We start from the raw sequence: 15,415 nt of genomic DNA on the forward strand, positions 1-15,415 counted from the left end.
GCAAGAGCAATGACATGGATTTCAACTATCAAGATGCAAATGCTCCAATATTCAGTCACTGGCAACCTTGGTGGTGATGGCAAGGGTAATGCCTCTCTGGGTTCTATTGTGGTCTGAGCCTGCAGAGAACAATGAGAAAGTCCAATACAGGCAGGCAAGAGAGCTACCCAGGTTATTTGCACAACTTCTGCATAAAGTTGGATTTCCTGCAGCCTGTCAAACAGGGTTAGAAAGCCACCTAGGGTCAGCCACGGTGACCCACTCCTGTAATCCCAGCACTTTGGGAGACCGAGGTGGGCGGGTTGCTCAAGCCCAAGAGTTTGAGATGAGCCTGGACAACATGGTGAAACTCCAACTCTACAAAAAATACAAAAAATTAGCCAGGCGTGGTGGCATGTGGCTATGGTCCCAGCTACCTGGGAGGCTGAAACAGGAAGATCGCCTGAGGCCAGCAGGTCAAGGCTGCAGCGAGCCATGATCATGCTACTGCACTCTAGCCTGGCCACAGAGTGAGACCTTGTCTGGAAGGAAGGAAGGAAGGAAGGAAGGAAGGAAGGAAGGAAGGAAGGAAGGAAGGAAAGAAGGAAGGAAGGAAGGAAGAAAAGAAGGAAGGAAGGAAAGCAAGTCATCAAGATTGAATGAATGAACATACAACTGGTGAAGTCCTAGACACCTGGGCTTCATTTATATATTTATATCATGGTAGCAATCATTTATTGAGGACATACTGTTAGAAGCCCGGGCTGGGCACCTTTCATGTTAACCCATTTCCAAAGGTACAAAACTAGTAGGAAAGCTATTCCCGTTTTACAGATACATTAAGTCATCTGCTGAAGTCACATAGGCAGTAAGCGGCAGAGCCAGGTTTTGAATTTAAACTGATTTGGAAGCCCAGGCTCTTCTCTGCTACTCTGCTTTCCTTTATCTACCCTTCTACCGTATCTTTCAGTATTGTTTTACCCACTCTTTAGTGTAACTATGACTATCTCAAATCTATCTCATCAGTTTGGTCTACCGTTCTTTCCACTTTAGTTTCCTCAAATATTGTCTTTTATGCTCTTTTCTTTTGAGACAGCTTCACTCTTGTCGCCCAGGCTGGAGTGCAATGGCGCCATCTTGACTCCCTGCAACCTCTGTTTCCCAGTTCAAGTGATTCTCCTGTCTCAGCCTCCTGAGTAGCTGGGATTACAGGTGTCCCACCACACCCTGCTAATTTTTGTATCTTTAGTAGAGACAGAGTTTTGCCATGTTGGCCGGGCTGGTCTACGAACTCCTGACCTCAGGTGACCCACCTGCCTCGGCCTCCCAAAGTGGTGGGATTACAGGTGTGAGCCACCATGCCCGGCCCAATTGGCTTTACAGTATCCTGCCTACATAACAGTCACCATTCCCTTTTATCTTAGCATATTTGTCACTGCTACATGCTCTTACTGCTTTTATCAATTGACACTGGCTTTCAGGAAGGATGCATAACTTTGCTACTTAAAATGTACTTTATGGTCCAGCAGCATAAGCATCACTTGTAGCTTCTTGGAAATGCAAAAAATCTACACCAGTCCTGAATCAGAATCTTCATTCTAGTAAGATTCCGGGGGGATTCATATACACATGAAAGTTTGAGAGGCGCTGGTCTACAGCTTTGAGCAGAGTCCCAGAAGCCACAAAACTTTGGGGCAATTCCTGATCCCTTACAGAACTTTCAAAAGAGGACAGGCTGCTGGCCTCAACAGATCAAGAGCCCTCAAGATCCCCACCTCCCCAACACAAGCCCCCAGCACTTAAGCAGGATGTAAGTTGTCATGGTAACAGGAGACCATTTCAATGGGAAGAGACTGTGAAAGGTGCTTCAATATGAAGAGAGGCTTAACTTTTATGGGCTGGTTCTAAAATTTGGCTGCCAATTGGAATCACCTGGGGGAGATTTTGATTTAATTGCTATAGCGAATAGGGCTAGGCATTGGAAATGTTTTTAAGTTCCCTAAATAATTCTTACATGAAGCAAAGTTTGAGGAGCACTGAACTATTGTGAATACTTTCTCATTTTGGTTAATACAATTCTGGGGGCTATGTTGTATTTGAAAGTTATTTTATTAATGTATTTATTTATTTATGTATTTATTTTGAGATGGAGTTTCACTCTTGTTGCCCAGGCTGGAGTGCAGTAGTGCGATCTCGGCTCACTGCAACCTCCACCTTCCAGGTTCAAGTGATTCTCCTGCTTCAGCCTCCTGAGTAGCTGGGATTACAGGCATCCACCACCACGCCTGGCTAATTTTTCATATTTTTAGTAGAGACAGGGATTCATCATGTTGGCCAGGCTGGTCTCAAACTCCTGACCTCAGGTGATCCACCCGCCTTGGCCTCCCAAAGCGCTGGGATTACAGGCGTGAGCCACTGCGCCTGGCCGAAGATAGTTTAAAACAGTGTTTCCCATACTCCTTTGATAAGTATCTGAAGTACTTGCTAAAACCGTAACTACCAGGCCTCATCCCCAGCTCACTGTCTCAGGATTACCAATGGCCTGACAGCTGTCATTTATCAAGCACCCAGGTGCTCTGCTCCTTCTCAAAGGGAGGCTTGGGAAATACCGTTTTCAAAGACCAGTGGGTTAGTAGCCTGAAAACTTGCCAGCAGTTGCCTGCTTTTGTCATCTTCCTGTCTCTGGAAGAGCACCTGATCCTCACCATCAAGAACTAAATGGTTTTAAATGGACAAAAAATGGTCTCAGCATCATTCTACAGCTTTCTTAAGGGCAATGTTTTCTTTTCAAACGCTCAGGCTGACTGTATTCTAGAACCTAGCATGGCTCTTGGCACATAGTCTCAATATTTAAATAAACGAATGAATGAATGATTAAATAGTTCTGAAAAGGAACACCAGAATAGCTTGGAGGAAGGAACCAGGAAGCAGGCTGCCTCCTTGAAGTCCTCACTTTTGACCTCCTGTACATTCAAAAAATTACATTCACACATATCCAGCCAGTACAATATACTTTGCTTCAGTGAACTTGACATATGACCAACAAATAAGTTAGGAAGTGATTATTCACTGTGCAAAGGATTATTTGATTCACAGAAATGATTCCCTAGAGCAGTGTGGTTTCCAGACCAGGAGCATCAGTATCACCTGGGAACTTGGTAGAACTACAAAACTTGACCCTGAGGGCCTGAATCAGAAACTCTGGCTTGGGGCCTAACAATCTGTGTTTTAACAAGCCTTTCAGGTGATTGTCAGGCTGCTAAATCGGAGAACTACTGCCCCAGAGGAATTTCTTAAATGAAAAGCTTTCCACCTGATAATACAAAGAATGTTCAAGAACACACTAAGGTGATCTTAGCTACATTTTATGACCAAGTTCCCCAACGCACCTGCAGAAAAGTTCTGGACTGTAGTTGCTTATTTATTTAAAAAAGCATTTTATATAGTAATATGTATAATTTATTTATATTTTATATAAATAAATGTATGGAATAAAAAAATCACAGTAGTTTGCACATGATTTTTTTCCAGTAATACACTGAGTCATAATGTAAAATATATTTATTATGAATAATGGTCAAAAACAAGTTTGAGACTGGGGACAATGGCTTATGCCTGTAATCCCAGCACTTTAGGAGACCAAGGAAGGCGGATCACTTGAGGTCAGATGTTCGAGATCAGCTTGGTCAACCCTGTCTCTACTAAAAATACAAAACTTAGCCGGGCATGATGGTGCACACCTGTAATCCCAGCTACTTGGGAGGTTGAGGCAGGATAATTGCTTGAACCGGGAGGCGGAGGTTGCAGTGAGCCGAAATTGCACCACTGCACTCTCGCCTGGGCAACAGAGCAAGACTCCATCTCAAAAAACAAACAAACAAAACATAAATTAGCTGGGTGTGGTGGTGGGCACCTGTAGTCCTAGCTACTCAGGAGGCTGAGGCAGGAGAATCGCTTGAACCCGGGAGGTGGAGGTTGCAGTGAGCCAAGATTGTGCCACTGCACTCCAGCCTGGACAATAGAGCAAGACTCTGTCCCAATCAATCAATCAATCAATCAAGCTCTTTACTGCTATGGTCCTGACTCAGATTCAAGCAGTGAGCTTTGGTTGGTTGGTTGTTGTCTCCTTTTTTCCCCTGAGTGTCTGGGATTTAGTGACAGGAGATGCAGGTACGTGGCAGGACATTAAGACATCTATGCAAAACTACTAATATGTGTGTAATACTATACTTAACAACTGTTAAGAGTAATTCATTTAGCATTTATCTACCTAGAAATAAAGCAAGACCACCTCAATGAGAACAAACAGATGCTGTTTATTCGGTGCTTGCTATAGCAATGGATTCTGCCACCGTTCCTTGTGTTTGACAGAGACTCAGAACCAGGCAGGGGAGTGGGGAAGCTTTGGAGTGAAAAAAAAGGAAGGTTTCAGGTATGCTTAGATTGTAGGTTGGGGAAATTGGAGGCAGGCTAACTAGAAGCAAGGCATCCTATGTGATTAGTTTATGTGTGTTTGGCTGGTTGATCCTGATTTGGAAGTGGGGTAAAAAATTGGGAAGCTGGTAGTCATTGATCACATCCTGATGTTCTAAGCCAGCTGCTGTAGAGGCTGTGGGTTGGCTTCCTGGACTGGTTGCTGTAAGGGTTGTGGGCATATAGGTCTATCCATTGTCTAACTAGCCATGAATGCAAGACAACAATTTAACCTGTAGGGCAAGTTTATTCATTTATTTAACACTATGGTCTTTTGCCAGCTTGTCCAGTGAATCAGAAATTAAAATGAGGGCTGAAACTAGTCAATCTGTAGGTCAAAGTTTCCTTCCTCCTATCTGATTTGTCAGTGTTGGCAGAGACGTGCTCACCACATTAATGTTACCAGTGTGCTTTTGGTGGACCGGAAATGCCCATTGATGCTGAAACTTCTTGGCTAGTTATCAAACAGCTTTAGGGCAGTTACTCTGATGAGTCTGTGCTAATCTTTTTTTCCGAGATGGAGTCTTGCTCTGTCACCCAGGCTGGAGTGCAGTGGCGTGATCTTGGCTCACTGCAACCTCTGCCTCCTGGGTTCAAGCAATTCTCCTGCCTCTGCCCCCCCGAGTAGCTGGGATTACAGGTGTGCGCCACCACGTCCGGCTAATTTTTGTATTTTTAGTAGAGACAGGGTTTCGCCATATTAGCCAGGCTGTTCTCGAACCCCTAACCTTGTGATCCACCCACTTTGGCCTCCCAAAGTGTTGGGATTACAGACATGAGCCATCGTACCCGGCCAATTCTGTCCTAATCTTATGTTAGCCTTCAGAGCTGAGAATGCTGTCCTGACTCCAGCTACACAGTCCTGTGGAGTTAGGGGGCTATCTTTAAGTTGTTTACAGTTACTTTCATGTATAGTTGTTGCCACTTCCAGGAATACTCCTTCCCCCATGAGGCAAACTCATCTAGCTTTGTAACATTGTTGCAGGACTTTTCCTTAGTTAAGCTAAAGACAGGGTCCTTGTCCCACAGCCACATATTTAGGCTTGCCTGCGGTTTGAAGGGTGAGTAAGGCAGGATTTTATTGGTTGAAAAGGAACAAAAAGGGGGAACAGGGATCCTCCACAAAGCCAGAGTCCCTGCTGGTGTGTTTCCCGCCTCCCGTTTGAATCCCAGATTCCACACAGGAAGAGGAGGGGCCAGGCTTCTGCAGCTCCACCCCAATGCACATTCCCAGTGCAGGCTGGTTGGAGTTTTGCCAGGGACCCCCTCCCACCTGGCTGTCTCAACATGAAAGTATGATACACCTTGATTCACAATATGAATATATCCCATGGGGCCTGGCACCTGAAGTATGTAGGCTGTGGAGGAGTAACGTTGTTTGAAATGTACTGAGTCAAAAACTACTCTGAAAATTCTTCCACTTATCACACACTAAAATTATAAGCTAAGGATTTGGTTCTCTTGATTGAGGTTTAGTCAAATAGAAACGTACTCAATATGTCAGAGGCATTCAAACCAAAGCGACTCCATCTTGAACAGGGGGTGAGTAAAATGAGGCTGAGACCTGCTGGGTTGCATTCCCAGGAGATTAGGCATTCTTAGTCAGGGGATGAGATGGGTCAACAAGATACAGGTGACAAAGACCCTGATAATAAAACGGGAGCGGTAAAGAAGCCTGCCAAACCCAACAAAACCAAGATGGCAATGAAAGTGATCTATGGTTGTCCTCACTACTCATTACATGCTAATTATAATACATTAACATGCTAAAAGACACTCCCACCTGTGCCATGACCATTTACAAATGAAATGGCAATGTCAGGAAGTTACCCTATATGGTCTAAAAAGGGGAGGACGCTTCAGTTCTAGGAACTCCCCACCCTAATCCCGAAAAACTCATGAATAAGCCGCCCTTTGCTTAGCATATAATCAAGAAATAACCGTAAGTATACTCAGTCAAGCAGTCCATGCCACTGCTCTGACTATGGAGTGGCCATTCTTTTGTTTCTTTATATCTTTAATAAACTTGCTTTCATTTCACTCTGTGGAATTGCCTTGAATTCTTTCTTGGAAGAAGTCCAAGAACCCTGTCTCAGGGTCTGGAATGGGACCCCTTTCAGATAACAAATATGCAGTGTATACAATAACAAGTGTCTCATATTTTAAAAAATAGAAATCATGCAAAATATAATTTATAAGAATTCTTCTGTTTGTAGAAGATGAGCTTTGATAGCAGTTAGAATATATTAGAAATACATATTAACTTTTTTCTCCCTCAAATATTAACTTTTGTATCTAATTTTAAAATCATAATTTATATTCCTTTTTTCTTTCATACCTGGTCCCGCAGATATATTCTTTTCCTTGATAAGAGACCTCTAATTTTATAAGCTTTAAGACCCACAGTATTTTTCAACAAAATGATTGACACAAGATAATTGGTATCTTCCCTGAAGCTTGTTTTAATCCTTTTTGAGAGTTTTCTTTCTTCTTACTCAAATATATACCTTTGAAATTCCTAGAGTGAATTATTCCTTTTATTTATGACCACTCTTCCAAGTTATATTTTGATCTGGGTGGGAAATTTCAGTAAGTGCTATTTTATGGCATAACATGTAGTGTCAATCATTATTTTTTCATTAAGCCCTTTATATATGTAGGCATTTTAGTCTGTTTGTGCTGCTATACCAAAATACTGGACAGTGAATAATTTACAAAGAACCAAAATTTATTTCCCACAGTTCTGGAGTCTGGGAAGTCCAAGATCAAGGCACCGGCAGGTTCAGTGTCTAGTGATGGGCATGGTCTCTGCTTCCAAGATGTGCCTTGTTGCTGCATCTTCCAGAGGGGAGGACTGCTGTATCTTCATGGCATGAGGAGAAGGGCAAGACAGTCAAACACTAACACTTCATGAAGTTTCTTTTATAAGGACCTTAATCCCATTTATGAGGGAGGAGCCTCATGGCCTAATCACCTCTTAAAGGCCCCACCTTTTAATACTATGACATTGGCAATTAAGTTTCAGCATCTGAATTTTGGAGTGGACACATTCAAACTATAGCAACTGGTAATGTATAAAATTAATTCATAAAGGAATGACCTGAGTTTGTTGATGTATCTTTGACAACTGGCTTTAGTGCAAAAAATTCTCAGCTTTATAATCACAAAAGCAGGGATAGAAAAAGAACAATAGGTTGGGTACAGTGCTTGAGCCTGCAATCCCAGCACTTTGGGAGGCCAAGGCAGGAGGATGGCTTGAGTACAGTAATTCAAGACCAGCCTGGGGAACATAGCGAGGTACTGTCTCCACCAAAAAACCCCACAACAACAAAAACCAAAATAAACAAAAATCACACAACATTAAAAAGTCCAACATACTCATAAAGAAGTCAAAATACAAACCTGCTTCCAATACCAAAGGAAAACCACAGCCCTCAATTCCTCTTTTAGGATTGTTTTCATGGTTTCAGGGTTGACCTTAAACTAGTTTTGCTGTTTTTCCAACTCATGCCTCTCTTTACATTCTGTCCAGATAGGAGATTGTGGTTTTGTTGGGTCTGAAGGGCCTTACTGGGTCAGGAAACGAAATGATTACAATGATTTAATACCTTTTACCTAGTCAAAGTTCCAACATATGGTCATGATTTGAAATTTCTTTTTTTTTTTTTTTTTTTTTTTTTGAGACGGAGTCTCGCTCTGTCACCCAGGCTGGAGTGCAGTGGCCGGATCTCAGCTCACTGCAAGCTCCGCCTCCCGGGTTTACGCAATTCTCCTGCCTCAGCCTCCCGAGTAGCTGGGACTACAGGCGCCTGCCACCTCGCCCGGCTAAGTTTTTGTATTTTTAGTAGAGACGGGGTTTCACTGTGTTAGCCAGGATGGTCTCGATCTCCTGACCTCGTGATCCGCCCGTCTCGGCCTCCCAAAGTGCTGGGATTACAGGCTTGAGCCACCGCGCCCAGCCTGAAATTTCAATTGGAATAATGTTTTGGAAGATTTTTGTAAATCATAAGTGTTGTACAAACATTACTTTGTTGATGTTGTCATAAGCAGGATTGGTTACTTTGTATCAAAAGAGATTTAGCCTCTTAATGAAAAAAATCTCTGATATAACATTAAAGATTACATTAAAACTCGCGTTTACCATTAAAGATAATTTTCTAGGCTTTGGCAGTAAAGGTTATGGTCTACCAGCATGGGGGAAAGGGAAAAAGACTGAAAGTAACTGCATGCCCTTATTTAATCATAATTTGGTTCCTTCCAGTTTCTTTGCAGCTAACTCCACCAGCAGATAATTAAATAATGCTGATTATGGCTACAGAAATATACTTTAGTATGTATAAATTTAAGTCAAAAATGTAGTATAAGGATGACTGGCCAGAGCGATGGCTCATGCCTGTAATTCCAGCACTTTGGGAGGCTGAGGCGGATGGATCACTTGAGGTTAGAAGTTTGACAACAGCCTGGCCAGCATGGTGAAACCCTGTTTCTACTAAAAAATACAAAAAATTAACTGGGCATGGTGGCGGGCACCTGTAATCCCAGCTACTCGGGAGGCTGAGGCAGGAGAATTGCTTGAACCCAGGAGGCGGAGGTTGCAGTGAGCTGAGATCATGCCATGGCACTCCAGCCTGGGCAACAAGAGCAAAACTCCGTCTCAAAAAAAAAAAAAATTAGCCGGGTGTGGTGGTGCATGCTTATAGTCCCAGCTACTTGGGAGGCTGAGGTGGGAGAATTGCTTGAACCCGGGAGGCAGAGGTTGCAGTGAGCCAAGATTGCACCACTGCACTCCAGCCTGGCCTACAGAGGGATACTCTGTCTCAAAAAAAAAAAAAAAAAAAAAAAAAAAGGATGACTTACAAAGAAGGAAAGAGTCACTCTAAGGAAAAAGCAGAGTATGAAAAGGAACCCTGAAATATTCAGGCTTTCTACAGGGAAAATGTCTATCTAGCCATTAAAATAAAATTGATTAAAATATTCAATTACAGACAGAGATAAATGCTAAAATGACCAATGCCTTTTTTTTTTTTTTTTTCCCGAGACATGGTCTCGCTGTGTCACCCAGGCTGGAGTACAGTGGCACGATGTTAGCTCACTGCAAACTTCGCCTCCTGGGTTCAAGTGATTCTCCTGTCTCAGCCTCCAGAGTAGCTGGGATTACAGGTGCCCGCCACCACGCTAATTTTTGTATTTTTAGTAGAGACGGAGTTTCACCATGTTGGCCAGGCTGGTCTTTAACTCCTGGCCTGAAATGATCCACCCACCTTGGCTTCCCAAAGTCCTGGGATTACAGGCCTAAATTACAGGCCTTTTAATATATGCTGTTAGACTAAAGACATGTTATGTCTGTAGCTTTGCTTCTTCCATATTCTTTTTTTTTTTTGAGATGGAGTCTTGCTCTGTCACCCAGGCTGTAGTGCAGTGGCGTGATCTTGGCTTATTGCAACCTCTGCCTCTCGGGTTCAAGTGATTCTCCTGCCTCAGCCTTCCGAGTAGCTGGGATTACAGGGGCCCACCACCATGCCCAGCTAATTTTTGTATTTTTAGTAGAGATGGGGTTTCACCATGTTGGCCAGATTGGTCTTCAATGTGATCCATGGCGCCCGGCCATATTAATTTACTTTTATTAAATGTCTCACTAAAATAGTTTCTTGAAACAATTTTATTGGGTTAAAAATATCTGCTGGGCATGGTGGCTAACACCTGTAATCCCAGCACTTTGCCAGGCCGAGGTGGGCGGATCACATGAGGTCAGAAGTGACTTGGGAGGCTGGTGAAACCCTGTCTCTACTAAAAATGCAAAACAGCCGGGTGTGGTGGTGCATGCCTGTAGTGCCAGCTACTCGGGAGGCTGAGGCAGGAGAATCACTTGAACCTGGAGGAAGAGGCTGCAGTGAGTCAAGAATGGGCCACTGCACTGCAGCCTGGGCAACAGAATGAGATCCTGTCTCAAAAAAAAAAAAAAAAAAAAAAAAGTGTGAATCACAAATTGCAATGAAATTATTTAAAGATATGATTAACATTTGCTTTGGAGAATATTTGGGTGGTCTGAGGTTATCTATGTTCAGGAATTTTAAGTTCTAGGATAAATTATATGTATATTTTTGAAAATAGAGGGTACATTTTCAAATCTTAAACATGCTTTGGTTTAAAAAGATAACATTTTAGATTGGTCTGGGTTTTTTTCAAATTGTTATTTCAATTTGGTTCAAGCCACTTTTAGGCATGACTCCAAAGTTGCAGTGAAAATATTATTCCTGCAGAAAGAAGCGGAGTATTTATCATCAATAACTTATATTGCTACAAGGTTACAAAACTGATGTATTATCTTTACACAAATGCGGAGTAAAACATAATAGGAGTAATAATAAAAAAAACAGTTCAACATTGTTAAAACCCAGGAAGACTTAAAACATATTCAACAAACAAAAGGAACTTCAGGATCCTACTCACTTCAGCTGAGACAAGTCTGTCACTAATTTTCTGCAGCAAGGCAAATTGTTCACTCTGGGTATATCAGCGTTGGGAGATCACAATACTATGTTGATTTCACAGTCCAACCTTCCCTTCATTTCTTGGTTTTATTTTTTCACCTATAATATAGTTTTGAAACTTTGTGCAGAAAAAAAGTGAGGGGGGAAATGCATAGAAATGAATTTCAGAAATTTCCTTTCAAAGTGAGTAGATAGGAAATTTGAAGGGAAGAGAGAATACATATGAACACAATCTATTATGAAGGAAAGCATTACTGATTATGATAGATACTAGTTTTGAAGACATGAAATAAAAGACAATGAGCAACCAGATTTTTGCTCCAACAATGGAAGGAATATTATGATGCATTTAGTTAACAGACTATAAAGTATTAAAATGAGTCTTTAAAATATAGGGTAATATTTGGTATTTGCATATTACACACTTTCTCCTTTGAAAAGCATTTTCGCAATTAGTCCTTTCAATCTCTACAACCAGGTGGGCTATCCTTTTAACCCAGGGAGGGTCAATGGATTCTGGGACAGGCCCCAACCACAGCTGCCGCTGGACCGTGGGTGGGGTCATTCCAAGATCCAGGCAGAAGCCCAGTTCCCAGCTCAGCAGACACCAGCCTCTAAGGTCCCACAGCCAGGGGAGGGAGAGCCTCCCGAGAGCGACTGCTACCGCCACCGTCCTTCCCTGAAATGCAGGTACCTGTTCACAGCCTGCGGAAAGAGTGCCAGCCACAGTCAGGAAATGTTAAGGTCCTGGGCGAAGGAGGGTTTGTGGCGTCAAAATGATACGGGTTTGATTCCTCAGACATTCTCTTACTGTGAGGGACCTTGGGCAGTCTCTCTGAGCCTCAATTTTCTCATTTGTAGAGCGGACATATTTTGCTTTATTCCATGGGGTTTACTGATGATTAAATGACACAAAGCAATCAAGGTCTCAGTTTACAGGGAACCATCTGTAGGGGATTGGGGAAATTTTCATCTGCAAAATGAGCACAGCGTAGATTCCAATCTGTCACCCAGTGAAGAGCGATCTCATCTCACTGTAACCTCCGCCTCCAGGGTTCAAGCGATTCTCCTGCCTCAGCCTCCTGAGTAGCTGGGATTACAGGCGCGTGCCAACACACCCGGCTAGTTTTCGCAATTTTTTTTTTTTTTGAGAGGGAGTCTCGTTCTGTCGCCCAGGCTAGAGTGCAGTGGCGCGATCTCCACTCACTGCAAGCTCCGCCGCCTCCTGGGTTCACGCCATTCTCCTGGCTCAGCCTCCCGAGAAGCTGGGACTACAGGCGCCCGCCACCACGCCCGGCTAATTTTCTTCTTTTGTATTTTTAGTAGAGACGGGGTTTCACCGTGTTTGCCAGGATGGTCTCGGTCTCCTGATCTCGTGATCCTCCCGCTTCGGCCTCCCAAAGTGCTAGGATTACAGGTGTGAGCCACTGCGCCCGGCCTAGCTTTGTATTTTTAGTAGAGACGGGGTTTCACCATGTTGGTCAGGTTGGTCTTGAACTCCTGACCTCATGATCCATCCGGTCTCCCAAAGCACTGGGATTACAGGCGTGAGCCACCGCGCCCGGCGTGATAGTAAACATTGCTTTGTAAACATAACTGCAATCCACGCCTCCCCCCCGCTTTTTTGTTTGAGACGGAGGCGCGAGCCACCACGTCCGGCTAATTTTTGTATTTTTATTAGAGACTGGGTTTCACCATGATGGTCAGGCTGATCTCGAACTCCTGACCTCATGATCCGCCCGCCTCGGCCTCTCAAAGTGCTGGGATTACAGGTGTGAGCCACTGCTCCCGGCCTCCCACCCCTTATTCTAAATGACATTTGTCATCCAAAATATGGGGGCTGGAGGAGAAGATCCAGAACCCAAGGAAACATGATCAACCAGGGCAACTAATCGAGAGGGCAGGACAGGCTAAGCCTCAGCTCTTCTCTGAATATCTGGGACCCCAGTCGCAGCCAAGTGAACCGCCCGCGGCCGCTGCTCGGGCGGGAAGCCTTCACTGGGATCCCACAAGCCGACGCCCGGGATCCGGCGTGGGGCGCTGGGAACTGAGCGGTGGAGGAAGGCGGAGGGGTTAGGGGCGGGGTCCTAGGGGAGGAGTTAGGGGGAGGGGCTTTGACGTTGGGGCGGGGCTAAGGGCGAGACCTCGCCGAGTTCCACCGTTGCGCTCGCCACGTCTTCCTTAGCTAGCTTGTTGGGGACAGGCAGGGGGAGGGAAAACTGAGCGGGGCGGGAACTATCTCCTCTCGCGAGAGCTGGCGACGGCGGCGGCGACGGCGGCAGCAGCAGCGGCGGCGGCGGCGTGTCCGTGAGAGTGGCGTGGGGGCAGGGAGGAGAGGCGGCGGCGGCAGCGTCCAAGCTACGCCACTTGGGCCGGGGCGTTGGGAGCCGGAGTGCAGAGCGTGGTCGTGGCGGCGGCGGTGAGAAGAGCGAGGCGGAGGAGGGGGTGCCATGGCCGGACAGCAGTTCCAGTACGATGACAGTGGGAACACCTTCTTCTACTTCCTCACCTCCTTCGTGGGGCTCATCGTGATCCCAGCGACATACTACCTCTGGCCCCGAGACCAGAATGCCGGTGAGTCCCGCCTGCCTTTGCCCGCGGACCCGCGCAGGCCGCCCCAGCGCCCCCAGGCCCTGTGGCGCCCGGCCCCAGCCCTCGGCGTCCGGGGTGACAAGGACCGTGCGGACCGGCCTGTGTCCAGCGTCCGCCACTGGCGGGGCCCGGGTCGGCGGCGTTTACCCTCGGCGCTTCTCCACCTCCCTTCATTGTCCTCAGGAGTTTCGCTCGCTCCATCTTCTCCATTGTTGTGGACGCTCCTTGCAGTCTCCTCCTGCCTCTTTGTCTTCTCTGCCTCTGCTTTTATTGGGGATTTTTCTTTATGGAGGAAGCGAGATGGGATGGGGAGGATGGGGACTTGGGAGGTGAGCAAAGAGTTGGCCAGGGAAGAAACTGAAGGTGCGGGCACAACTCTCAGTCCCTCCAGTTCGCGGCCCTCCTCCCCCGACTCCTGTTTCCCTGTTGCAGCTGCTCTTAACAGATGTTTTGAGGCATCTCTGAGCCGGGTGGCACGTTTAGGACTCCGACTGAGCTCTCCACCGCCTACCCCCGTCACTTCCTCCCGTTGCTTTTTCATTTGTTCACTCACTGTGGGGGGTTGGAAGCAATGCTGTTATTCCTCTTAGCAAAAATAGGATTTTTTCTATTTCCTTTTCTTTGGAGTTTCCTGTTTGTGACGGAAAAAGTGCAAGTATGAAGGGTTAAGTCTCGTTTAATTAATCTTATAGGGAATTTTGAGGTAGTGGGTCGATTTGCTTTTGGTTCTAAGTCTTTTCACATTAAACAACATCGAATTAAAGCACAGAATAACAGATTCTTTTCATATTTCACTTTATGTTTGGGTAATGTTTGCATCCATTTGTTGCACTCTACTAGGACATATGGCAGATGATATTCTTAAAGCTGATGTAACTGCGAGGGCCTAATGGGTTATTTATGGTAGTGTTAACAGTAAGGAGTAGGTTTTGAGTATTAACAACTTAGGGAAGGCTTTCTGTTTCACAAGAGCTGTGCTAACTTGCTTAAATATCTTCTCTTCAACTGGGTGTGCTGGAGGTCTATGTTGTCCAGGTTACATATTCTACTTCGGGGAAGTTGTTAACAGTGAAGCATTGAATCAGCTCAGAACTTGTTATGCTGAATGGATTCAATGCCCTGTAACATTCTTTTCCCCCCCCCGCCCGTTGTGATCTGCAGGAAACTAACATTCTTGACTTGGAATAGAACTAAAATAAATTTAGGATAAATAGTAAAGGATTCCATCATTTTGCACCTTTGACAGTAAGTTAAAAAATCCATTAGATGCAAAACTCTGTGCACAGTTACCAGTCTTAATACTTTTCTTACTCAATGGGTAGTTTATGAAATTTGGATTTTGGACTGTTGTGCCTTATTTCCTAAGTGCATTTAAATTGTGTAGGTTCTTCCTCGATGTTGAAAAAGGAAAAAAAATATTGGGTAGGTTCTTTGGACAGTGGTTGTGTATAAGTGAAGTCTTAATACTGTATTGACTTATTCTTGTCTGCAAAACCTAGGTCATTCTTGTCGTTGTTATATTTCAAGCTAAAAGGGTTCACTTTTCAGTAGTTTTATTTTCACCTAACAACCATTATGTGTGCAATTGGTAGTGTAGAAGACAAAAAGATACTGGGAGAGTAGTCGGTGGTTTTGGCTAGAATGTGTTTTGATCAGGCAGAGCAAAGGTATAAAAAATGTTTTGAGAAACGGCCCTGATTTCAGAAATTAGCCATCATTTTTTAATCTACATTGGATTTTTGAAGTTTTTCTTTTTAAAGTGGAGAGAGTCTCATTTGCCCAGGCTGGTCTTGAACTCGCTTCAAGCCCCCCGACTAGCTGGGCTTACAGACTTGAGCCACCATGTCAGGACGGATTTTTGAAATTTGAAAGTCATATTT

General features: G+C 44.6%; 1 protein-coding gene across 1 annotated transcript in view; it reads left to right on the forward strand.

Annotated features, from left to right (window-relative positions):
• Window positions 1–13,184: 13,184 nt before the first annotated feature.
• Window positions 13,185–15,415, forward strand: part of LOC105478754 (SEC63 homolog, protein translocation regulator) — an 87,835-nt gene continuing 85,604 nt past the window's right edge. The window contains exon 1 of the mRNA XM_011736379.3: window positions 13,185–13,517. Coding sequence (XP_011734681.1) covers window positions 13,394–13,517 — 124 coding nt within the window. The 5' untranslated portion in view covers window positions 13,185–13,393. The remainder of the gene's footprint in view (window positions 13,518–15,415) is intronic.

The sequence above is a fragment of the Macaca nemestrina genome, chromosome 5, assembly GCF_043159975.1.
Source record: "Macaca nemestrina isolate mMacNem1 chromosome 5, mMacNem.hap1, whole genome shotgun sequence".
Lineage (NCBI taxonomy): Eukaryota > Metazoa > Chordata > Mammalia > Primates > Cercopithecidae > Macaca > Macaca nemestrina.